Raw genomic sequence first — 27,002 nt, forward strand, 5'->3', positions numbered from 1 at the left:
TGCCATTGTTCTGAGAGTATTCAGAGCAGCCAATAAGTGCTCTCTGCCTCTCTCTCACCTTCTAGGCTCCCAGGACGGTTTAGTAGGGCAAATAGGCAATCTCCCTAAGGGCTGTGGCACACGGGGAGATTAGTCGCCCGCGACAAAACTCCCTGTTCGCGGGCGACTAATCTCCCCGAGTTGCCACCACCTGCCATCCCACCGGCGAAAATGTAAGTCGCCGGTGGGATGGCACACGCGGCGGCACGATTTCGCCAAATCGCCGAAGTTGCCTCGCGAGGCTTTTTCGACGATTTGCCCATTTGTCCTGCTCTAGTCTGTCCTGTTCTATGCCCATTCTGTCCTACCCTAGTCTGTCCTGCTCTATGCCCATTCTGTTTTGCTCTAGTCTGTCCTGTTCTATGTCCATTCTGTCCTGCTCTAGTCTGCCCTGTTCTATGCCCATTCTGTCCTGCCCTAGTCTGTCCTGTTCTATGCCCATTCTGTTCTGCCCTAGTCTGTCCTGTTCTATGCCCATTCTGTTCTGCCCTAGTCTGTCCTGTTCTATGCCCATTCTGTTCTGCCCTAGTCTGTCCTGTTCTATGCCCATTCTGTTCTGCTCTAGTCTGAACTGTTCTATGCCCATTCTGTTCTGCTCTAGTCTGAACTGTTCTATGCCCTTTCTGCCCTGCTCTAGTCTGTCCTGTTCTATACCTATTCTGCCCTGCTCTAGTCTGTCCTGTTCTATACCCATTCTGTCCTGCTCTAGTCTGTCCTGTTCTATATCCATTCTGTCCTGCTCTAGTCTGTCCTGTTCAATGCCCATTTGTCCTGCCCTAGTCTGTCCTGTTCTATACCCATTCTGTCCTGCTCTAGTCTGTCCTGTTCTATATCCATTCTGTCCTGCTCTAGTCTGTCCTGTTCTATGCCCATTCTGTCCTGCTCTAGTCTGTCCTGTTCTATACCCATTCTGTCCTGCTCTAGTCTGTCCTGTTCTATACCCATTCTGTCCTGCTCTAGTCTGTCCTGTTCTATATCCATTCTGTCCTGCTCTAGTCTGTCCTGTTCTATGCCCATTTGTCCTGCCCTAGTCTGTCCTGTTCTATACCCATTCTGTCCTGCTCTAGTCTGTCCTGTTCTATACCCATTCTGTCCTGCTCTAGTCTGTCCTGTTCTATATCCATTCTGTCCTGCTCTAGTCTGTCCTGTTCTATGCCCATTCTGTCCTGCTCTAGTCTGTCCTGTTCTATACCCATTCTGTCCTGCTCTAGTCTGTCCTGTTATATACCCATTCTGTCCTGCTCTAGTCTGTCCTGTTCTATGCCCATTCTGTCCTGCCCTAGTCTGTCCTGTTCTATGCCCATTCTGTTCTGCTCTAGTCTGAACTGTTCTATGCCCATTCTGTTCTGCTCTAGTCTGAACTGTTCTATGCCCTTTCTGCCCTGCTCTAGTCTGTCCTGTTCTATACCCATTTTGTCCTGCTCTAGTCTGTCCTGTTCTATACCCATTCTGTCCTGCACTAGTCTGTCCTGTTCTATATCCATTCTGTCCTGCTCTAGTCTGTCCTGTTCTATGCCCATTTGTCCTGCCCTAGTCTGTCCTGTTCTATACCCATTCTGTCCTGCTCTAGTCTGTCCTGTTATATACCCATTCTGTCCTGCTCTAGTCTGTCCTGTTCTATACCCATTCTGTCCTGCTCTAGTCTGTCCTGTTCTATACCCATTCTGTCCTGCTCTAGTCTGTCCTGTTCTATATCCATTCTGTCCTGCTCTAGTCTGTCCTGTTCTATATCCATTCTGTCCTGCTCTAGTCTGCCCTGTTCTATATCCATTCTGTCCTGCTCTAGTCTGTCCTGTTCTATGCCCATTTGTCCTGCCCTAGTCTGTCCTGTTCTATATCCATTCTGTCCTGCTCTAGTCTGTCCTGTTCTATGCCCATTTGTCCTGCCCTAGTCTGTCCTGTTCTATATCCATTCTGTCCTGCCCTAGTCTGTCCTGTTCTATATCCATTCTGTCCTGCTCTAGTCTGTCCTGTTCTATGCCCATTCTGTCCTGCTCTATGCCCATTCTGTTCTGCTCTAGTCTGTGCTGTTCTATGCCCACTCTGTCCTGCTCTAGTCTGTCCTGCTCTATGCCCATTCTGTCCTGCCCTAGTTTGTCCTGTTCTATACCCATTCTGTCCTGCTCTAGTCTGTCCTGTTCTATACCCATTCTGTCCTGCTCTAGTCTGTCCTGTTCTATATCCATTCTGTCCTGCTCTAGTCTGTCCTGTTCTATGCCCATTCTGTCCTGCTCTAGTCTGTCCTGTTCTATACCCATTCTGTCCTGCTCTAGTCTGTCCTGTTCTATACCCATTCTGTCCTGCTCTAGTCTGTGCTGTTCTATGCTAATTTGTCCTGCCCTAGTCTGTCCTGTTCTATACCCATTCTGTCCTGCTCTAGTCTTTCCTGTTCTATATCCATTCTGTCCTGCTCTAGTCTGTGCTGTTCTATGCTAATTTGTCCTGCCCTAGTCTGTGCTGTTCTATGCTAATTTGTCCTGCCCTAGTCTGTTCTGTTCTATATCCATTCTGTCCTGCTCTAGTCTGTCCTGTTCTATGCCCATTCTGTCCAGCTCTAGTCTGTCCTGTTCTATACCCATTCTGTCCTGCTCTAGTCTGTCCTGTTATATACCCATTCTGTCCTGCTCTAGTCTGTCCTGTTCTATACCCATTCTGTCCTGCTCTAGTCTGTCCTGTTCTATATCCATTCTGTCCTGCTCTAGTCTGTCCTGTTCTATATCCATTCTGTCCTGCTCTAGTCTGTCCTGTTCTATGCCCATTTGTCCTGCCCTAGTCTGTCCTGTTCTATATCCACTCTGTCCTGCTCTAGTCCGTCCTGCTCTATGCCCATTCTGTCCTGCTCTATTCTCTCATGTTCTATGCCCACTCTGTCCTGTTCTATGCCCACTCTGTCCTGCCCTAGTCTGTCCTTTTCTATGCCCATTCTGTTCTGCTCTAGACTGAAATGTTCTATGCCCTTTCTGTCCTGCCCTAGTCTGTCCTGTTCTATGTCCATTTTGTGCTGCTCTAGTCTGTCCTGTTCTATACCCATTCTGTCCTGCTCTAGTCTGTCCTGTTCTATGCCCATTCTGTCCTGCCCTAGTCTGTCCTGTTCTATGCCCATTCTGTCCTGCTCTAGTCTGTCCTGTTCTATGCCCATTCTGTTCTGCCCTAGTCTGTCCTGTTCTATGCCCATTCTGTTCTGCCCTAGTCTGTCCTGTTCTATGCCCATTCTGTTCTGCTCTAGTCTGAACTGTTCTATGCCCATTCTGTTCTGCTCTAGTCTGAACTGTTCTATGCCCTTCCTGCCCTGCTCTAGTCTGTCCTGTTCTATACCCATTCTGTCCTGCTCTAGTCTGTCCTGTTCTATGCCCATTCTGTCCTGCCCTAGTCTGTCCTGTTCTATGCCCATTCTGTCCTGCTCTAGTCTGTCCTGTTCTATACCCATTCTGTCCGGCTCTAGTCTGTCCTGTTCTATATCCATTCTGTCCTGCTCTAGTCTGTCCTGTTCTATGCCCATTCTGTCCTGCTCTAGTCTGTCCTGTTCTATACCCATTCTGTCCTGCTCTAGTCTGTCCTGTTCTATACCCATTCTGTCCTGCTCTAGTCTGTCCTGTTCTATATCCATTCTGTCCTGCTCTAGTCTGTCCTGTTCTATGCCCATTCTGTCCTGCTCTAGTCTGTCCTGTTCTATATCCATTCTGTCCTGCTCTAGTCTGTCCTGTTCTATACCCATTCTGTCCTGCTCTAGTCTGTCCTGTTCTATACCCATTCTGTCCTGCTCTAGTCTGTCCTGTTCTATATCCATTCTGTCCTGTTCTAGTCTGTCCTGTTCTATGCCCATTCTGTCCTGCTCTAGTCTGTCCTGTTCTATACCCATTCTGTCCTGCTCTAGTCTGTCCTGTTCTATACCCATTCTGTCCTGCTCTAGTCTGTCCTGTTCTATACCCATTCTGTCCTGCTCTAGTCTGTCCTGTTCTATATCCATTCTGTCCTGCTCTAGTCTGTTCTGTTCTATATCCATTCTGTCCTGCTCTAGTCTGTCCTGTTCTATATCCATTCTGTCCTGCTCTAGTCTGTCCTGTTCTATGCCCATTTGTCCTGCCCTAGTCTGTCCTGTTCTATATCCATTCTGTCCTGCTCTAGTCTGTCCTGTTCTATGCCCATTTGTCCTGCCCTAGTCTGTCCTGTTCTATACCCATTCTGTTCTGCTCTAGTCTGTCCTGTTCTATCCCCATTTGTCCCATTCCGCTCTGCCCTGTACCTGACTGCTCCGTCCCGCTCCAGCCTGTCCTGTTCTATAGGAGCACAACTTACAGTTTGGGACACTCTTGCTTGTGTTTTGCCAGTTATTTTCCATTCTGCCATTTGAAGCTGCTTTTCTATACGAATAGATGTTCAGCCCAAGCCCCAACATTAGATCATTACCCAGTATCCACGTCGGATCCAGTCACTGGTGGGGTTGCCACCTGGCAAGTAAAAATGGAGTTTGATACCAATGTAATTAATAGGAAAAAAACATAAAAATATTGAAAAGGTGGCAACTCTAGTCACTGGGCGAGGCAATGGGTTCCAGACGTATTGTCATTTAGTGAGAGCCAAATCGCAGGCTTAGCGCGCTCTCATATAACTGAGCTCTAGAAGCCGCTTTTAGGTCTCTTTTAGCTAAAAACCTTTTGCCCCTCCCCCGATAGATATTTTACAATATTTCTAAGTGAAGTGAATAAACTGGGGGCCCCCCTATCCCTCCCTGCAAGGAATATGCCAGTAGTGTTCTAGGCTGGGGCCTACCTGCTGTATCCTGCGCTCCCTCCCACGTGTGTTTAGCAGCTCAGCACTTCAATGTTTAATGAATATTGTGCATAAAAGGCTTTCTTTGTGCGCTCGGCCTCTCTCCCTCCTTCCTCCCTGCCTCTCCCTCTCCCTCCAGCTTTTGAGGCTTTTCTGCTGCAAAGAGTAACTTAAAAGCTCCTTGAGGAGCGCGTGACCCAACCACGGCGCGCAGCTTTTATTGCGGAATCCTTTTTTTTTCCCTGAGTGTTTAAAAGCTTTAATATTGAAGGCCTGTCAACTTTGTCCTGATTATTTGGCTTTCAGTTAAAAGGTTTTTGTTGTTGTAGCTTATGCAGTTGCTCTGTTGCCATGGGAACGTGACATCAAAATGACGTTTCCCTGTTTAAAAGCTTTTAACTAAATTCCAGCCTGTCAGACGTAGGCCCCATTTTATGCTCTCAGACTTCAAGCTGTTGCAAAAGGGTTTCATATGTTCCCTTGTCATTCACAGGGTTGTTTTGTTCCCCCCCAGCCGCCCCGGCCTCCCAGATCCACGCATGCCTAGCCGGGCAACAACAACTTAAAAACCCCAACGTGCTCCTCTTTTAAAAACCCTTTCAGCAGCAAGAGAAATGGCTGCAGCTGAAATGCCCGGCTACGTGGTCTCCTCTCAGAGCGAGAAGCACCGGAGGGCCCGCAATTGGACCGACGCCGAAATGCGGGGCCTGATGCTGGTCTGGGAGGAATATTTCGAGGAGCTGAAACAGACCAAACGCAACGCCAAAGTTTACGAGCGAATGGCTAACAAGCTCTTTGAGATGACCGGGGAACACCGCCATGGGGAAGAAATCAAGATCAAAATTACGAACATGACATTCCAGTACAGGTAAGCTGTCTATTAACCCTTGCCGTTTCAGCTCCGGCCTTCTAACAAATGCTTTTATTCAGGTTACTCGCTTTTAAAGAGGAAATCCTCGTCACTGCTTCAAGTAATCGCCACGGAATTGGCACACCAGTGGCCTGTGTGCTTATTATGGGATGGCGTGAACATCGGAACTCAAAGGAGAACTAAAGCGTAAAAAGGATAATGTATTTCTTATGCTAAACATTGGTTCAGGGGTTCAGCGGCCCTATAATGTTAATTCAGGCCTTTGGGGTCTTGATAGGCCGCCTTTTGAGTGTCAGTGGCTCTGCACATGCTCAGTGTTCTCAGGGCTGCTGCTGATTAGTATATATACGGTATATTGTAACATTTATATTCTATATATATAGTATATTGTGTGTCGGTCCCTAAGCTCAGGTAAAGGTGGCCATACACGTTAAGATCCGCTCGCTTGGCGAAGTCGCCAAGCGAGCAGATCTTCTCCCGATATACCCCACGTACGGGTAGGCAGTGTCAGGCGACTTTAGGCTAATTCGGTCCTGGGGCCAAACTATCAAATTAGAACGCCAGTAATAGGCGCAGTAGGTTCGGGGGCCACATCAACGAGCTGATGCGGCCCCGATCCGACTAAATTTTTTAACCAGTCCGATCGATATCTGGGCAATTTCAGGCCAGATGTCGGTCAGGCAGGCCCATCGTTTGTGCCCCTACACGGGCCAATAAGCTGCCGAATCGGTCTTTAGTGACAGCAGCACAGAGTATGTGTGGGGAATCAGCAGAAAAGAAGATGGGGGGCTACTGAGGGCACAGATCTTCCCTGCTACAGGGCTGTGGGGGCCTTGGGCTGGTACAGAAACACAAAACATAAGGTATAAAAAATCTTTGTACAGCTTCAGCTCTTGCAGTAGGGCAAGCCCCTCTGGAAGCCCCCAAAACAGTGCTAAAACTGGGGTAACTGCTGGCTGTTAACTTGGGTGAAGATTCTTTAGAGAGATAGAGGAATCTGCTGCCTTCATCTGCTCAGCATGGTCCTTGGGGCACTTGAGTACCTTGGCTGGTGGCCCAGAGCATGTAGTGCCCAGAGCATGTACAGCCCAGAGCATGTAGCACCCAGGCATGCAGCTCCCAGAGCATGTAGTGCCCAGAGCATGTACAGCCCAGAGCATGTAGCACCCAGGCATGTAGTGCCCAGAGCATGTAGCTCCCAGAGCATGTAGCGCCTAGAGCATGTAGCGCCCAGAGCATGGTCATTCCCTGAACAGCAGCTGCAGGAAACTTTTACAGGTAAAATAACTTTGTGCTAAAAACTTAACACACATAGAATGGGAATCAAACTGACACAATCAGTAGTGTAACCATAGGGGGAGCAGAACCATGACCCATTGAGGACCAGGAGAGATCAATTATTACAATATGGGCCACTTTTTTCACCCTCCATGTCCATGTCATCCATGCCGACTCTCAGAGATATACAAGATAGTGCATCTGACGCAAGGTGCAGAGCATAACCAGACCCAACACACGTGCCTTCGGAATGAGCACTAGGGGTGCACTTTTGCTCCTCTTACTGCTCTAGCACTTGGAAATGTCCCCTGATAGGAGCAACAAGCAGCTTAGTGTGTGCCCAGAACATTCCTTCTCTGTGTATTCACAATTCTACATACATTATAACCAGGGGGCTATCACATTGCTTAGCTCTGGAAGGGGCGGTGGAAAAGCAGCCGAGGAATCTATAAATATATATGATTTCTGCTTTTCTTCTGGTTTTCTCCCAGCAGAGTAATGTAACACTCACCTCCCATACATATTTATGCATGTAACTATGCAGAAAGGGAAGATTCTCCATATAAAATCACGTTTGTCCTTGTACTGTCTGTTCCTGTCCGTGGGACATTAAATAGAAGAGACAGTCACTAGGATTTACTTTTGATATCTGATATACTCAGTTTATGCCCCGATAACATACACCGCCAATGCTCCCCTAGGTGATTGGGAGACCTGTGCAACTAAGTGGTGGGGATGGCCAGAAAGTCAAGTCCCAAGTTATTCAACTCCTACTGTACATATTCTGTGGTATATATATATATATATATATATGAGAGGCAGGAGAAGTAATGAAATGGCGTTGGTGAGAGGCAGCATCATAATAGATGTGGAACATTAGGGAAGACTTTATTAGTGAGACTTGCCCATTGTAATGCCATTTTATCTCTTCCTGAAACTATAAACATGACATTCCTTTTCCATTTGTGCTATTTGATAGAATGGCATAAGAGAAAATGTTTTTTTGGGATTAACCTGGGGAAAAGTCTGAACTACCATATAATGGAGTCATAAGGTTTTCCCTATCTGGGAAGTACAGTAAGTACGGCTCCATACTGGGTCATGTACCACTTGGGGAGAATATGAAAACTCATCAGACCAATACAGGGGTACCTAGTGGTGCTGTAGTGGGCTTGAGCTTGGAGTACCTTCTGGTTATGGTCAGTACCAGTATTTCATGGTTAATGTTGCCATAGAAAGAATTATATTTAATCCAGTGGAGGTGGAATTCAGCTGCAGAAGTGCAATATGAACAAGGCCTTAATAGAAAAAGTTGGTTTATCTGGGCGCCTTTGACTTCTGCATTGTTATATATATATATATATATATATATATATATTGTATTGTCACGTATTATAAAGCACCAACATATTCCTAAATGCTGTATCATCTCATTCACGTTACCTGGAGAATAGCCAGCCACTAAAACTCTTGAAAGCTTGGACCCACCATCCAACCTGACCCAAAACTGCCTTTTCACAAGAAGTGCTGCTGCTGCGAACAGGAAGTGTCATCATCAGAGGTTGGGGCGGTAGAAAAAAAGGTTTGAAAGACTCTTTAAAAGGCGTAAAATATAGATAATATGAGTTAAGGCATATAGACAAGACCCACAACCTGACCCCTGAGCCGCTTCTTCTTGCAGGTAACCCATGGTACCCGACCCGCTGCAGGACTCTGTTATATGATTCGTGTGTTGACAAGGTCATGTTATAATGGGTCATTGTATATATATTTTTAAGAAATCATCTTTTTTAAGAACTGTTGCCTGGAGAGTGTTTATTCTCCTGACTAATGGAATGCCCTTTGTGCAAGTAATCCCTCTATAATCTATGTTACCTCTCCGTGAGGCTTATTACATTCCATTGCAACCAATGAAAGTTTTAAAGTCAAACAAGCTGTGTTTATGTGCAGATTTCATCATGGCCCATGAATATGTACTCACATTCTTCCTGCTGTATACATGGCTGGCAATACAATTTTAGAAATATTTACTATTTGACAAAGCAACTAGATTAGCCCACTTTGCAGAAATAAGTCCCACTAAGTAGCCTGGAATATACTGAAATGTTACATCACCTTGTACAGTGCAATCATTTCCATCAAATAATGTAAGTAATACTCAAACAGAAATTACGTTATTGGCTGACCAAAAAGCCTACTTACTATGGGCCAACTTCTCCACAACACTTCTGGGCTTTTTCAAGTTTGTGAATTTGAGTTTGTTTTTCTAAATCAAATAAATTCGCATATCGAACAGTCGCTTATTTATTAATAAGGAAAACTTGTCTGAATACCTCGAATTTTCAAGTTCACAAACTCGAAACTTGAAATCTCAAATAGGATGTTGGACAGTATCACTCCCTTTACAAAGCAAAGGAAAAGCCCCACCTTGAATATTAAGAGCAAATACCTGAAACATATCAGCAAGGATGCTAATAGAAGGCATGGAAGGTCTCAGTTATGAGGAAAGGTTGGCCAACTTTGGCTTTTTTGCACTATGTATATAAGGGGTGCCTAGAATAAACTCTCTGATGAGTTTATTATCAATCAATCCTACCAGAGGACACAAAGGCAGCCCTTTAAATTAGGTCTCAATGACTGAAACCTGAAGTGGCTGTAATGAGTGGCCAATATGGGGCTGAATGCAGATGGCTTTGGGTGGGATTATTTGCCAAACTGTTGCTCTTCAGGTGCTATTTCCAGAATCCATTGCTAGCTGAAGACTATTGGGTTGTTCTAGAAATGGCTGTACAATAAGAGCCATAGGTTGGTCAGCCCAACCTTCTATAAAGAATGGGGTCTTGCAAAGACTGCTGTGCCATCGACCCGACTAATAGTAACCATGCCTTGACTTTGAGTTGCCCTTTACAGACTGTGCAGTTTCAGCTACAAACTGGGAAATATTTCCATCGTAATGCACTGACATTTTTTGTGCTCTTGTGTAGGAAATTAAAATGCATGACTGACGGGGAGACTGCTCCTCCCGATTGGCCTTATTTCAAAACCATTGATCGGATCTTATCCAAGCTGCCTGAGCACAGCGATGTGAAGCTTCAGCCTGGACCCTCCACCTCTCACACAGAGGCCTCACAGTCCCCCTCTGCCAAGTCCACTCCGCTCTACTTGTCCTACAACCAATTCACTTATGAAGAAAGGGAGGACTGTTTTGAGGATGACAACTCGGACAGCTCTGCCAGCCTCCAGTCTTTCAAACTGAGGTACCTGATCAGTATTGTTTGCTTTTGCACTTACACTGCAGTGCATAATTCATATGTAGATATATGTGCATCGGCATAAAAGTTTACTATCTATATCGAATTACACCCATTAACTCTCACCCCTCCCCCAAAAAAGACTAGACCCACTTGGTCCATTTTTGCCACGCAATCCAACTCTATAGTGCTGATTTATGGGTAAAAGTGGTGTAAACCAGTTCCTCCATATTCACAAACAGAAATCCGCCTACATTCCAAATCAATCACCACTTTTCAGTTTTTTTTGGCGAAAGTTTAGCCAATTGTAAAAAGGATATGACTATATGACTTATTTTATGTTCTTATTTGTTGTGGTTTTGATGCATAATTCATGGGGAAAATATATTTTTGGTCAAGGAAAAAAAATTATATTTTTGCACAAAAAATGCGCGTTTGTGAATGTGAAAATGTGAATTTTGATAAAAAAATAAAATAAGAACATTAGTAAATCCCCCCCTAAGCGTGCCACTACTTCAATTAAACTTGTTATGGGTAACCTGAGGTCTTCTTCAGCTGATAATGAACTACAAATCCTCCATCTACTGTTTCAGTTCAACTATAGCTAGAGGGCCTCGGTTTCCTGGTGAATACAAGTCCCATGAACTTCTTCTGACCTGTGCCTAATGATTGTATCCTTTTCTATCAGATCCGGTGAGCGATCAGTTAAGAGAAGAAAGATGCAGATGTTCAGTTTCCAGAGGAAGAAGTTAAAAGTCATGGAGAGCATGTTGGAGGAGCAGAAGAGGTTGAGCCGCGCCATGGAAGAGACGTGCAGGGAGGTGCGCCGGATACTGGATCAGCAGAACATCATCCAAGTGCAGAGCCTGCAGCTACAGGAAAGAATGATGAACCTGTTGGAGAAAATGGTCGCCAAGTCTACACCTTGACTCACTAGTGAGAGCTCTAAAGACAATTCTGAAGTCAGAACATAAAAACTTCACCATTGATTAATATGGAACCAATGATAAAATGACATACAAACATATCATGGAGTAAATCACGACAGACCCTTTACCGCCACAAAAAAACGGGTATTTATAGTTTTATCATTGAGTTTTCAGGACTTATAGATACTGGCCATTATTGAAGAGAAATAATGTTTCTACGACGAGTGGCATATACAGCTCTTGTTATGTTTCTTCTATTTGTCAAAAGGTGTCCCACTTTGCATTTACTTACGGCTCAACTGACATCTTTACTTGTAGCTTGGTCTTCTCTGTATTCTCCAGTAGGCCGATGGCTGTGGTTGACTCTTGCATATTGCCTTCTGGTTGGCTCTTGTGCAGAGTTGGACTGGGATACCCCGGGGCCTCCAGGTGCCCGACAGGGACGGGCCAAGCCGACCTGGTGCCCTAGGCAACCCAGTCAGCTACCTCGCCCCTGAAATCTCCCCACTCTGCATGCGCATGCATTCACAATGCTGTTGCAGGGGGGTCATTGCCCCCCACCGCTTGTCATTGTGCGGCAGGAGGCAATAATAAGGGAACAAAGATTAGGGGTAGGAAGGAGAGGTACCTACCTGGTGCCCCCTTATTGTTGCGCACTAGACAGGTGCCTCTTCTGCCTACCTCTAGTTCTGGCCCTGGTGTCTGAGCAGGGAGCACTGGTCAGTGCCAGATTTACAACTCATGCACCCCTAGGCCAGACACCTTACGCTGCTCCACCCCCAGCATATGCATGTGCAGTTGCTCCTTCCTCCCCACCAGTGTCGCTTGCGCATTCTATACCTTTACCTCGGTCATGCTTCTCATCAGGTCCCGGAACACTGAGGAATTGGTGTGCAGGAAATTTAAAGAAATCTTCTGCTTGCCTATTTTATCAGCGCTCTGAGAAGAATCATATGCGGCTGGGTGATATGCTTCTCCTAAAATTACACCACTCTAGGCTGGGCCTTTGTGGCTTTGGTGGCTGGGGGCAATAGAGCTGAGGGCCATGGGGGTTTTTCCTGGTCTCCCAGTGGAACAGTCCTGCTCTTATGTATTGCCTGGTGGAGTTTCATTCTGACATACAGGAGGTACTGCTGTGTTTGATGGCAATGCCTGCTTTCTGCCAGAGGTAAGGTTAGCAACATGTACAAGCAGCTCAGAAGGGTCATTTCCATGTGACACCCTAAGGGCGAAGACACACAGAGCTACTAGTAGCAGATACTTCTTGTGGCAACTAAAATAGACAGTGCTGATCATTTACTGATAACTGTCTCCATGTGTGTTTTAACAGAGGCAATTCTTACTATTGTCTATGGCAGGGGATTTTCTGAAGTATAATAGCCATGAAAAAGTAGCTGCTACTAGTAGCTCAGTGTCTTCACCCTAAAAAACAGAGAAATCCAGGTGTCAGTTTCCAGTAATCTATTGAAGGTAATTGTACTTTACTTACTGCAAAGCCTGAGGTGTGACGTGCAGGCACTCTATGTATCAGTGTTAAAGACACTGTTAAAGTGTAAAAAATGAAATATCCCAGCACTTTTTTTTATATTTATCTCAATTACAGTTCCACTTATATGCGTTTTTTTTCTGTAAACGTTTAATGGGAAATTACAAGCTCCGTTTGAGTATTTTTATATTTGGAACATATTATTATGTATATAGTTAAAATCTGTGATTCCAGGTTATATTTCAAGGGGAAGAATAGACGCGTGGCACAGGCGCAGGAGGCGGGTTCTGTTAAAAGCCAAACTGTATTTCTGTGCCCTTGATCTGTCTCTCGAAGAACCTGCTGTTTCACGTAAATGAAAGGAAAAAGTACTCAGCAGTTTGTGCAAATAAACAAATCCCTATGTTCTTCCATTACTGCGTCACCTTCACCAGTTCTGTTACTGAGCGGTTTGATTTTATCCCCACATAATGCCTGTGCCCAGCTCACACAGAAGTGTATGGACCCTGACACGAGCACAACTCAGCTCTGCAATATTCACTTTGTGTCTGATAAACATACATGTATTAGATTATTAAACATCAAAAAATATATTGGAATGTTGTGTTCAGCCCCCCCTATAACTTACACAGTATTACACTTTATATTTTCCTATAAGTAGATCATAAATCAAAAGAATCAAAATATAGGGACACAAATACAAAATCTAAACAGCTACATATACAGACAAACATGTCAGTTAAAGTTGGATATTGTTAGGATATAATAGGGGAAGGGCCCTGCTCAGAGGAGCTCACAATCTAAGGGGGAGAGGAAGTGAGACATTTGGGGAGGGTAAGCAGTGTGATTGTTGGTTAGGGTAAAAATGATCAGGGCAAAGTGAGAGATGAATATCAGTAGTTAGTCATCTATAAACACCCATGGCAACCAATCATATACAGGTATAGGACCTGTTATCTAGAATGCTCGGGACCAAGGGTATTCCGGATAAGTGATCTTTCCGTAATTTGGATCTCCATACCTTAAGTCTACTAAAAAAATCAATAAAACATTAATTAAACCCAATAGAATTGTTTTGCATCCAATAAGGATTATTTATATCTTAGTTGGGATCAATTACAAGGTACTGTTTTATTATTACAGAGAAAAGGGAATCATTTAACCATGAAATAAACCCAATAGGGCTGTTCTGCCCCCAATAAGGGGTAATTATATCTTAGTTGGGATCATGTACAGGTACTGTTTTATTATTACAGAGAAAAGGGAATCATTTAACCATTAAATAAACCCAATAGGGCTGTTCTGCCCCCAATAAGGGGTAATTATATCTTAGTTGGGATCAAGTACAGGTACTGTTTTATTATTACAGAGAAAAGGGAATTATTTAACCATTAAATAAACCCAATAGGGCTGTTCTGCCCCCAATAAGGGGTAATTATATCTTAGTTGGGATCAATTACAGGTACTGTTTTATTATTACAGAGAAAAAGGAAATCAGTTTTAAAATTCTGAATTATTTGATTAAAATGGAGTCTATGGGGAGACGGGCTTTCCGTAATTCAGAGCATTCTGGATAATGGGTTTCCGGATAAGGGATCCCATACCTGTATTTGTTTTCATTGTTCAACTTGCAGCTGGCTGAAAAAAAGCTAATCACTGATTGGTTGTTGTGGGTTACTGCCCAGGTACAAATCTGCCCAGCATTTATAAATGAGCCCCACAGTGAGTGAGTAAAGATTACGGCACTGTTGGTGGATGGTCAAGAGAGCTTACAATCAGAGGGGGAGAGTATCAGAGCTGTCAACCCCTCCCTATTTTTTGGCTTCTCTCCCCTTGTGCTTAATAATTTCAGTGGCAATAAAGTAGCATTTTTAAGTTACTGGTAGAAATATTTTTTTATTTTACTTTCCAAAAATTAAATGGGGGCATTTCTATAAACCATCTATACCATATAAGGAATATTTTGGACAAAAACACTTTATCACAATTAAGCTGTATTTGAGGGGTTCCAGATCCCCATTTTTCAGCATTACAAGGTATATTTGGGCACTTTGTAGCCTGCAGGAGAGGCAATCAGTGCCATTTCCATACAGTGAAACAATAGGAGAAACTTCTTAAAGGGATACTGTCATGATGGGGTACTTTTTATTTCTAAATTACACTGTTTAGAAAGCAAATAATTCACTCATTTAAAATGTTATTCTTGAACCAACAAATGTATTTTTAGCTGTAATATCGGTGTGTAGGCGCCATCTCAGTGCATTGTGCCTGAGTCTGAGCTTTCAGCCAGCGCTACACATTAGAACTGCTTTCAGCTAACCTATTGTTTCTCCTACTCCCATGAAACTGCAGGAGTCCCAAGCCGGACTTGGATTTCTTACTATTGAGTGCTATTCTGATACCTACTGGGAGCTCCCTTCCCATTGTTCTGCTGATTGGCTGCTAGGAGGGGGTGGGGGATATCACTCCATCTTGCAGCACAGCAGTAAAGTGTGACTGAAGTTTATCAGAGCACAGGTCACATGACTGTGGCACCCTGGGAAATGAAGAATATGGCTAGCTGTTTTTTTTCCATTGCAGGTTCGATCTCCCTTTTTTGAATTATTAGCAACCGATCAGCAAAAACAATGCAGTTTATAGCATGAAAGACAAATATAAAATATAGGTTAATGCCAAAATTGTACATGTTCATAAATGAAGACAAGTGGGCCTAAGCTTTTGCTTTAATGGAAGGGGCATCTCCCATGAGTGGCTGTTATACACCAATAGAAGTGTTGAGATTGACATCTAATATCAGATAATGGAACACAATGGAACTGCTGTGAGATAGGCCCTAAGAGGCCCAGTCTGGATTATAGCAAACGTACACTTTTGTAACTAATCTCTTCAGAGTCTGTACCAGCAGAGACCGGAACTGCTCATGTGGCCAATTTAAAATGTACTTCTCTTTGATATGTTGGCAGTTCCATTATTCTAGTCAGTTTCACATTAATTATGCCCCCCACCCCCACCCCCAATGAAGCCAAGTGCTTTGTTTCTTACCTGCAATGAGAGTAGAGTCAGGTCTTAAAGTTACCAGAGATGGCTTTTTGCTGCCCTTGTTAACTAGCCGCTCACTGCTACCTGAGGCCAAGTTCTCCCCTTGACTCGTGGGACGAGTGGACTTGACCCTATTTCATTTTGATGTTCTTAAATTACTTCACCTGAAAGGAATAAAAAAACGCATTTAAGTCATAGTCACTCAATTACAGTCACAAGCGCAAGCACAAAGCCCTCTGAACCCACTGACAATGCCACTTGCACCCATATATATATATCCCTCTCAACTGGTATATGTCCCATCTACTTCCAAGCATGCCATTGTCACACCAATACTAAAGAAGCCTTCCTCTGATGCACGCCTGCCCTACCCTTCCGAGCTCCTAGAATAGACTGTCTCTCTCCTGTCCCTAATACAACGGCAAATTAAGTATATAGTTCTTGTCCTGTCTTTCAAAGCCCTGCATTCTTCTACTCTTCATTTTATATCTGCTCTCATCTCTCCATACACTCCCTCCTGGGTCCTGGCTCAGCCCAGAACAATCTCTTGTCATGCAAAGAACCTTTTTCATTGATTGCACCATGCCTGTGGAACACTATCAACCTGCATCGGGAAAGCTCCCACACCTACTCTTTTCTAAAAGCTCCTTAAAAATCACTTTCTAGAGGGAGCACTTTATAGTCTCTGCAATAACAATCCCTTGCCCTATGCACTTGTTCCCCAAATCTTTTTGTTTCTGTCTGCCTCCACTTCCCAATAGAATGTAAGCCCTTCAGGGGCAGGGACTTCATTCAAACTGTGTATTAACACTTAAGCATTGATTGATTTATTAATCTATTAGGACTGTACCCAAGTTTGTGGGTATGCACTGCATACATTGTGGTGCTATATAAGTACATACATACAGATGCTCCTAGGAAATATTGACAGCAAAACCTTGCTTTTTTCCTTTAATAGCTTATATAAGAAGAAACTCAAACAGAATAGTCACGTTCTTATTTTGTCAATGGAAAAGTAAGCAGGTAAGCATTTTACTCTTTTTCTTCATTAAATGCCGGTCAATTAAAGGCAAACCTCGCGTGCAGCTAATAAGAATAAGCTCATCCCTTACTCTCTCCAATACCCTGAAAACATGTTGACATTTCTCCACTTTTGTAGCATGTCACCACCTAGTGTTAATAACGAGACAACTCATGTGTACAAGTATAAAGTTATGCCTACATAGTAAGTGATGTGTATTTCACTGTGAACTGAACAGAGCCAAAATTGAACAGGTTGTATTTCCCCTTTAAAAGGTCACAGTCACTGGTGTAAATATCCAGCCAGGTACGGATATTGGATGCTTAATAAATCTCACAAATAAGTGACATTGTTTATTACAGGTATAGGATCTATTATCTGGGATGCTTGGGACCTGGGGTTTTCCAGATAAAGGAAATTTCTGTAAATCCTGTTCTAATATAATGAAAAAAATCATTATATTAGAAATTTTTAAATGTGTTCATCTTATAAACAAAGAAAAAAACCAGAATGTACATTGCAGCAGAGCTTAGATGAAAAAGTTTGTTAAAGAGCCCCACCCAACACAGAAACCCCTAATATACCTATCACTGTAATCTGTTCCTTCAAATAGTATGAATAAATACCATTTATATATGCTGAAATCCAGCTGTAAAACAGTTCTTCTCTTTCTGCATGTATAACCCACAGCTTTAGCACAGTGACTTTTATGTTGACACAACAGCAGCACAACTAAGGGTTAAACATGGCAGCTTGTGGATTTTTCTTTAGCCCAGTTACAGTTATAATTAAATGCTGTTTTTTTCCGAATAAAAAGCTCTATTTATATTTTTAAAATCTGTAATTCCAGGTTATACAGAGGGGAAGAATAGACGCGTAGCACAAGCGCAGGAGGCGGGTTGGGTTAAAAGCCAAACTGTATTTCTGTGCCCTTTATCTGTCTCTCACAGTACCTGCTCTGTCTGATGGATCCCTTATTTTGCCGTTTTCATGTGAATGGAAGGATAAAGTTGTCAGCAGTTTGTGCAAATAAACCGTTTCCTCCCATTCCTGCTTCCACTTTACCTCTAGGGATTTATTCATGGCACCAACAGAATTCAGCACTGCAATGCTGCAATATTCTGTTTGTGTCTGATAAGTTACTGTATGTATATTTACCAGATTAGGCAAAAGAATACAGAAAAATATTGCTTCCAAAGGCTAATTTTCCCAGTTACTTTCAGGTATAAAATTATACTTTAAAGGGGAACTACCATGTTAGTACAGGTATGGGACATATTATCCAGAATGCTCAGGACCTGGGGTTTTCCGGATAAGTAATTTGTGTTATAGGCAATTTGTATCTCCATCCCTTAAGTCTGCTAAAAAATCATTTAAATATTGAATAAACCCAACAGGATTGTTTTGCATCCAATATAAGGATAATTATATCTTAGTTGGGATAAAGTACAAGGTACTGTTTTATTATTACAGAGAAAAGGGAATCATTTAACCATTAAATAAACCCAATAGGGCTGTTCTGCCCCCAATAAGGGGTTATAATATCTTAGTTGGGATCAAATAAGTAAGTAAGTAAATAAACCCAATAGGACTGTTCTTCCCCCAATAAGGGGTAATTATATCTTAGTTGGGATCAAGTACAGGTACTGTTTTATTATTACAGAGAAAAGGGAATAATTTAACCATTAAATAAACCCAATAGGGCTGTTCTGCCCCCAATAAGGGGTAATTATATCTTAGTTGGGATCAAGTACAGGTACCGTTTTATTATTACAGAGAAAAGGGAATCATTTAACCATTAAATAAACCCAATAGGGCTTTTCTGCCCCCAATAAGGGGTAATTATACCTTAGTTGGAATCAAGAACAAGTTAGTTTTATTATTACAGAGAAAAAGGAAATAATTTTCAAAAATTAGAATTATTTGCTTATAATGTCTATGGGAGACAGCCTTTCCGTAATTCAGAACTTGCTTCGAATAACGGATCCCATACCTGTACCTACACAAGAGAGTGCATTCACTATGTTTTTTCCCACAATACACTCCCCCCCACTCCCAGAATTCATGAGTCATTGCACGCACAATGTGAGTGCTGAATTGCAACTGCATCTGCGCTTTGCTGTAAATCGGACATAGTTGTGTTGAATATTTTCGCAGTCTGTCTGGTGTCGTTTCCGGTGTTTACTCAGATAAGTTTTGGCATTCCGTGTGTGAAAGACATTTACACCCGATTCTTTAGGCGAAAATGTGCTGCAGAGATTGATGTAGGGTGCTGAGGGATTTACTGCTTGGTCAGGAAATGGAAATTGGAGCCATAAGAAGTAGGCAGACATATTTGATATCAGTAATCTCAGTAGCAGGTTTTCCCTTCTAGCAGAATATGTATACCAATGGGCAGAACAGATGGTGTTTCATGCAGTTTACTGTATTTAATGAGATCGGTTGTTAAGTAGGGGGTAGATTGGTCACTGTAGGGTCACAGATCAAAACTTTAGAGGATAAACGTAATAGGATTGAACCTAATGATGAAAGCCGAGCATTAGGGACTAATTGGATAAATGTGAAACTGACCTCAGTGCGGGGAAAAGGAAAAAGGCTCCATCATAATTATGCTGCTGGGAATACCGGGCAGGTTCACATCTACACAGAAATATTAATGGAATTAATTATAGGAACATGGATAGAAGGTGGGAGGAACTCACAGCACCCAACAGATGCAAATGGTCAAAAATGGCTTCAAAGAATGACCAACAAACAAACCAAAAGAAATCCACCCTTAAAGGAAAACTATACCCCCAAATAATGTAGTTGCCATTTTAAGTACTAAGGACCACCCCCTGGGATCATATGATTCACAGTGCACACAAACTAGCCAAGGCACCCATACATGTTAGGCCCCATCAGCCAATTAATGGGCAAAGTTCTGTCTTTTATGCCTACACTACTTCAGTTAGAGCTGCACTACTTCCTGTCAGGTGATCTCTGAGGGAGCACACAGCTGTGTCCCAGAGTTTTTTAAGTAATCTGGTGACCATAGGGCAGGTAATAGGTACTGGGCCCCTGCTAGGGCCTGCTGCTGCTGCTGCTGCTGCTTCCTAACTTGTGCATCTGAACAATGTGCAAGTTAGGGGATGGGTTTTGTAGAGGGGGGCAAGCCTACATGCAGCACTGAATTATGGGTGACTCAAATTATGGGTTTCAGAGCACCTGTGGCAATTCAACTAGGGTGGAAGGCAAGGTGCTAAATGCAATAAAATGATGCCAGTTTTTTGCACTTTGCACCCTGCCTTCCATATCATAAATGAACCACTAATTTATTATTTTTTATTTAGAACAGGATCATTTTTTTAATGTAATTAATGAAAGGTAAATGTAATATTTTATGGGGGTCATTTATTAACACTGGGCAAATTTTCCCATGGGCAGCAACCCATAGCAACCAACCAGTGATTGGCATTTTTCAGCCAGCTGCAGGTTGAGGAATTAATTCACACATCTGATTGGCTGCCATGGGTTAGTGCTCAGGTGCAAATTTGTCCAGTGTTTGTAAATGAGATCCATTCTAAACCATATATTTATTACAATAATTGGAAAGCATTGCAACATCATGAGATCAGAAAGAAGCAAGTTTTGATTAGTAGCTGGTTAAACCGGTCCACCCAACTTAAGATTCACTTGATAAAACAGGATGGAAGGAATTAAAAAAACAACGGGCAATGTTGCGTAGAGCTCTGCGCAATACGTAGAAATATGGGATTAGCCTTGACCATATTTACAATAATTGGTTACTTTTAATAATTGATATAACACCACCGCAGCTGCAATTGTGATTGCCCAACAATGGAAGCTGTCATTATGAGTATTGAAACATTCATTAAAGGGTACTTCTGACTAAACACAATCTGCACACTTTGATGCTAAGTGCCATTTATGCCACCGGCACTGATTTGTCACACATTGGTGACTGTTCTTTTCAGAGTTCTAGTTAACATGTTCCATGAGTGGGGAGCACTGAGGTTGGAAGGACTTTTACTAATAGAATGCTCTATATAAATACTCTTCCTTTTAGATAAGGCTTTTGATTCAGTAGAGATGAATTTTCAAAAAGCAGCATCATGTAACAACCCATACAGGAGACCTCTTTAGCAATAGCACTACCGATCGTTAATTTGTGTATAATTCATGGAAGATTTGCTTTGCACATTTGCGAGCACTAGAGGGCGTGCCACTTTCACCACTGATTTGCTCTCATATACAGTGCTTCTTACTGTATATGAGAGCAAAAGGAAGAGATTCATATTTCTTTATGTTTTGAGTGATGGAACACCTGGAGGAACATGCACACTCCTTGCAGATAGTCCCCTGTCTAGAACTAAGTCTAGAACCCTGGCACCGCAATACAACAATGCTACCTACACAGTGGGCTGGGTTGGTCTAGTGAGGATTGAGACTTTATCAACTGCCACATGACTAACTGCCACCTCTGGATTTGAGCCACACAGTCTGGTTTTATTTCAGGACATTTGGTTCAATATTGTCTGTCCATGTTTGGGACAAAAATCCATCACCAATGCCCAACACTTTGCCCCAAACATCACCGCCCCACCCATAAACATAATTTTCCTGCCCAAATTACATAGTCCTTCCCGCACCCCTTTTTCCAGATTTTGCCATCAGCAAAGCGGGCAATGCTCCTGCGCCAATATATTCCATAGGGATTTACAGAGACTACACAGTATTCTCATCAGTCACTGCCCCAATGGAGTTTACAATCTAAACACACAGACATTTTAAAAATGACTGTGACTTTGCTGGTTTGGTGTTGTAAATATTTAATACTGTTGTAAGTACTATTGATTAACTATAAACTGAAGGATTAATGTGCTTCCATGCTGCAATCGGTAGGACAACACTAATGGTAAGAGGTATGCAGGGGAAAGCAGCATTTACTTCCGTATCTAGAAGTTCCAGGGCAATGCGGGGAGTAGCAGTTTTGTACCAACTATAACGCTGCATCCAAGCTCATTGGCTATATGGAGACACAGAGGGTGGTCGCCATGTTAAGTGGAGAGTAAGCTATTTGTAAAGAACAACAACATTAATATGATACCGTCTATAATGAAGGTCAGTAAAACAATGACTTGCTATGGCTATTTATATAAAATAAAATGAGGAAATAAACAGAACTTGGTTCAGTTGTAATTTTTCCTGTTATTGTTTTAGTACAGGGATGGTGTGTGTTTTTTATAGTACTAACCTCTATTAATGAACAACAGCACCAACAGTATGAATTACACAAGTGCTGCTCAGCATAAAGGTGGCCATACACAAGCCGATTGTAGCTGCCAATATTGGTCCCTTAGACCGATTCAGCAGCTTATCGGCCCGTGTAGTGGCACAAACGACGGGCCTGTCCGACTAATATCTAGTCTGAAATTGGCCAGATATCGATCAGGCAGGTTAAAAAATGTAGTCAAATCGGGGACCGCATCGGCTCGTTGATGCGGTCCCCGAAGCGACTGCGCCTATTACCGGCATTCTAATTCGCCAAGCGAGCGGATCTTAACATGTATGGCCACCTTTATTCAGACATGCAGAATGAACAGTCGGTACAAACTAGCCTGAACTATTTGTCTGTTTGGGGAGTCTTATAAAGACATTTGCTACACAGATGCCTTTACAGTATCCCAGGGCCATTTTCATATATATATTAGCCACAGAACACATGGCAGCAAATATACAGTCAGTTTATGTATATTACCCTCAGAACACGCGGCACTGTACAATACCTCCATCTTGTTCAATATAGGGAAATTCACTAATGTTGCCTTGGTGTGACCTTATGTGAATACACAGTAGTAAGTTACTTATTTATGAGGTGCCCCTTAATTATAACAGCACATATTAAATCTACATCTATTCCAGGATGGGCAAGAAATTAAATTTAAAGGAAAGAAAATGGCCTACAACCCTCTTTCCAAAGAAATTAGGACACTGTATAAAATGTAAATAAAAAAAGAGAATGGGATGATTTGCCAATAATTGAAACCCTATATTTAATTGCAAATAGTACAAAGACCAGGGACGTGGCTGCCATAAGGCAAGTTGAGAAACTCTCCCCAGGAGTCAGCAGCCCAAAAAGCAAAAAGTTGCTCCTGGTAACTTTAAGAGACGAAATTCAGCTTTTTAAATCAGAAGTTTGTCTCTTCTACTGCAGAGAGCTCAATTGTGCCACAGTTTAACAATACTCCTCCTTAATGTAAAATTGCAAAGAATTTGGGAATTTTGTGTTTTCGTCATCTAAAGTACAAACTATAATTAAAAAATTCTGAGAATTCTAAGAAATCTCTGTACACAAGGGACAAGACTGAGAGCTAATCGTGAATGCCTGTGATGTTCGGGCCCTCAAGTGGCACTGCATTAAATACAGACACAGGGATTTTGTAGGGGAAATCACTACATGAGCCCAGGAATACGTCCCAGAACCATTGTCTAGGATCTCAGTTCATTGCTGCATCCACACATGCAAGTTACCATGCAAAGAAGAAACCTGCACAGGGATTGGGTGGGTGAAGTTTGAATTTCCCATCCAATCCCCATGTAGCTTTACCGGGGCTTAACACCAATGACCAATAAGTATATGGAAAACTGTGTAGGGGGAAAAATGCATGCACACAAGCTCCTGCCCTCCCTTTGCAAGTCTCCAGCTCTCTGACAGCAGGGGGGCCCCAAGCTAATACAAGTAATTTCAGCACGGTTGGGCCCCCAAAATCCTAAAAACCCACTGGGCCCAGGACTGTTGTCCCGCCTGTTCCCCCCCAGATAGCAGCCCTGTGGTAATCACTACCCCGAGATCATAGGATTTTTTTTCTTCTTTTCAAGCCAAGGGAACTCACAAATTCCCAGTCTGAGCCCCTCTGTGTTTACTCTGTGTGTATTTCCCATGAAGTCTGGCGCTTCCCACTGATTTGCAGTTTTGTTCCTGTTTGCCCGTCCTGCTTCTAAACCATCTACCAATATGTCTGTCAATACACATATTTTTAAACCAGAAAACCTATGTGATACAATAGTGGCCGGCCAGCCTTCTATGGAAGGTCCCTCATATAACCAACATATTGGGTCCAGCTTGGATAGGCACACAAGCAACTGATTTCAGGTAAAACTCTCTACTTAAAACAGTCCCCTTAGTTATACAGGTCTTGGTAAAAGTGGCGGGCTTTAAACCTGCATATTTTATTCCTCCACAAGAGGAGGAAGGATAACCTAGTGGTTAGGGGTGGCCGGGTCTACCCAGCTAATACAAGTAAGTGCAGCACAGTCTGGCCCCCATAAAATCCTAAAAACCCACCGGGGCCTGGGGCAGTTGTCCCCCCACCATAAGATCATACAGCAGGCCTATAGAGAGCCGTTGTACAAGGACTGTGTCATTGACAGTCCTCAACCAGTGGCCTTTTCTAACCTGCCCAGAGATATCCAGCTGATTTTCAGCCAGGCAGGCTTCCCAAGGGCCCAGACACAGACCAATAAGTTGCCAACTGGGTCTGGACGAGGCAAGTTGGCTGCTTTTATTGGTTTATGTGTGGCCAGATTTATACAGCAGATCAGAGCATGGCAAGGTTGTACTAATACATCCAATCCCATGCTCCAGTGACTTCCAACAGGAACCTGCTTATGCAGCACCCAATTATAATCTGTTTTAGTTGTCTGCCTGCCAGAAAGCAGCTTAACGTGCCATTTATTTGCAGAACAATCAAGGTACTGCATAAGCACCGAATATAAATACACTTTTATTAAAGAATACATTTCCAGGACTCAAGTTTATTATTTCAATAGTGATAGGTAGTTGTGACAACACCTGTTTTAGAACTACAACTCCCATGATCCTGTGCCAGCTAAGGTAAAGCTCATGAGCATCTGAGCATTGCAGCATGGTGGTAAAAATTTAATGGGACTGGTGTATAAACTACATGAGATATTTGCCATCTGACCACAAAATCCGATCAAGCCCTAAAGGGCGTTTTACATGGAAGAGATTCTACTGCTGAATGAGGATGTTCTGAAAAATATAAAACAGCATCTCAATGAAGTGCAGGGATATTTAGGAAGAAATATATTATATAACTAAGAACTTTCTCACCCAGTACAGTTTCACCATGAATTCCTTTTTCGCCTGTAGTAATGTTTGAAAATCTGTGGTAGAATTTCCCCATATGGTCTGTTGTGCCTAAAAACAAAATGCAAAAATCATCACTATCTGTGCATTGCCTTCCACATCAACCAATAGGAATGGAGCCCTCCCCCTGTCTATCTAAGGAGCTCTCCAGGTGCCGTGCTTGGAAGAAATTGGAAACATTTTTTTCTATAAAGAACAGCTGTAGCATAGTGGAAAGGAACATCTCTAAGGAGGTAGGGCGATGTATATGCTACTGCAGAGCTAACAATGTAATTTCCCATTGACTCCAACCAGCTGGCTTCTGCTACATTGTTTCAGGAGTGAGAACCAAGAATATAAAAAGCAAGACTGGCACTGATTTCATTAGCAATTACATTTACAAATAACTAATAAAAATGTTGCTTAGAATGGCATTGTCTCTAAGGTGTAGATCCCCCATGGCATCCAGCTGCAGCGCTACTCTGAGCCTCACATGCCACAGCCGCTGTAACACGATTCCCAGTGAATTAGTGATGAACTCCGCTCAGGATTCTCTTTCACGGATTCCATAGCCACGTGGGTTGAAAAGGAGACAGGATAAAATTCAATGCAACTGAAAGGGACTTGTTTTAAATATAGGCGGGAAGAAAGCTGCAATTGGCAGCGCTGTATTACTCTATATGTGTGTACTGTATATAATATGGTGACTTGCCCTTTAATATCATCATCATTTATATATGTAGTGCCAGCAAGTTACACAAAACATTATATAATTTTTAACAAACAGGGGTCTTACAATGATTTAACAAAGTTACAGAATAAATATGGGATCACAGGGTCCTGCTCTAAATCTAAAGCAGGTACATTTTCCCCTACTTGCAGACAACAAGCAGTAACCCGGGGAGGAGTCTACACTCCCTATAGGAGCGGAACACACAGGTGCCACCTGTTCTCATCCCATCTCCTTGGAAACCAAAAAGCGCAAAATTCCAACTGTATGCTGCATTTCTTAAAGGGGTACTTCAACTTTAACATTAACTTTTAGTATGATGTAGAGATATTCTGAAATAATTTTTTAAAAAATTATCAGCAGGAAGAATTTAATGGAAAATTATATCTTTAAACACTGCAGGTCTTTAAAAATATATTGCATAAAACAGCTCATATGTAAAACCCTTCTTCATACTTTTTTAGTAGTATGTGCCATTGGGTAATCCTAAATAGAAAATTGCCATTTTAAGTACTAAGGGCCGCCCCCTGGGATCATATGATTCATGTTGCACAAACAAGCCAAGGCACACATACATGCTAGGCCCCATCAGCCAATTAATGGGCAGAGTTCTGTCTTTTATTCGCACACTACTTCCTGTTACAGTTAGAGCTGCATTATTTTCTGTCAGCTGATCTCTGAGGTAGTCTCTCTGAAGTACCTGTGGGTACCTGTCAGGTACTTTAAAGAGGCCCTAAGTGTAGTAGTGGTAACTGTGAGTTTATATATGCATAAAAAGCTGTTTAAAGTGTAGAAACCTAAAGAGTAATTGCATGTTCCTAAACTTGATTCCAAACAGTGTTTTACCTGCATGGTGTTTGTATATTCTCCCTGTGTGTAGGTTTCCTCTGGGTGCTCTAGGTAATATGTAGAGCCACCTTAATATACTGTATTTCCTCCATACAAACAGAATATATTTCTCTTTATACGTTAAAGACTAGAGTTAGATTACAAGCTAAAATTAGTGGAAAAAAAAGAAGTTTTCCAAGATATATATATATACTCCACAGAGATTGTACCTTTGGCTTTAGGAAACCAGCAGCACTCTGCTCTGTCACCCTTTTCCCACACAGATCTCAACTCTCCAAGTTCTGGCTGCAGGTGGGACTTCCCAGGGGCAGGGTTGGACTGGGGGGTGCAGGGCACACCTTGTCTACCGCCCCATGGGACCCCGCTGAGGCCCCCAAACCAGCCACCCGACCACTGGAAAAAAACCCGGTGGCCAGGGTTGGACTAGGGGGTGCAGGGCCCACCTGGTCTACCGCCCCATGGGACCCCGCTGAGGCCCTCACACCAGCCACCCGACCACTGGAAAAAAACCCGGTGGCCAGGGTTGGACTGGGGTGTGCAGGGCCCACCTGGGCTACCGCCCCATGGGACTCCGCTGAGGCCCCCAC

General features: G+C 42.9%; 1 protein-coding gene and 1 long non-coding RNA gene across 2 annotated transcripts; one reads left to right on the plus strand and one right to left on the minus strand.

Moving 5' to 3' along the window:
- Positions 1 to 5,143: 5,143 nt before the first annotated feature.
- msantd1 (Myb/SANT-like DNA-binding domain containing 1) lies at positions 5,144 to 12,424 on the plus strand. The gene is made up of 3 exons (XM_002939222.5): positions 5,144 to 5,677; positions 9,943 to 10,215; positions 10,898 to 12,424. The coding sequence occupies exons 1-3, from the start codon at positions 5,424 to 5,426 to the stop codon at positions 11,136 to 11,138; spliced, it is 768 nt and encodes a 255-aa protein (XP_002939268.1). The 5' UTR covers positions 5,144 to 5,423; the 3' UTR covers positions 11,139 to 12,424.
- LOC105946263 lies at positions 10,995 to 24,961 on the minus strand. The gene is made up of 3 exons (XR_001169787.3): positions 24,822 to 24,961; positions 15,667 to 15,827; positions 10,995 to 11,081 (listed from the first exon to the last, which is right to left on the minus strand). It is a non-coding gene; the product is annotated as an uncharacterized LOC105946263 (long non-coding RNA).
- Positions 24,962 to 27,002: the final 2,041 nt, after the last annotated feature.

The sequence above is a fragment of the Xenopus tropicalis genome, chromosome 1 (assembly GCF_000004195.4).
Source record: "Xenopus tropicalis strain Nigerian chromosome 1, UCB_Xtro_10.0, whole genome shotgun sequence".
NCBI classification, from domain to species: Eukaryota; Metazoa; Chordata; class Amphibia; order Anura; family Pipidae; genus Xenopus; species Xenopus tropicalis.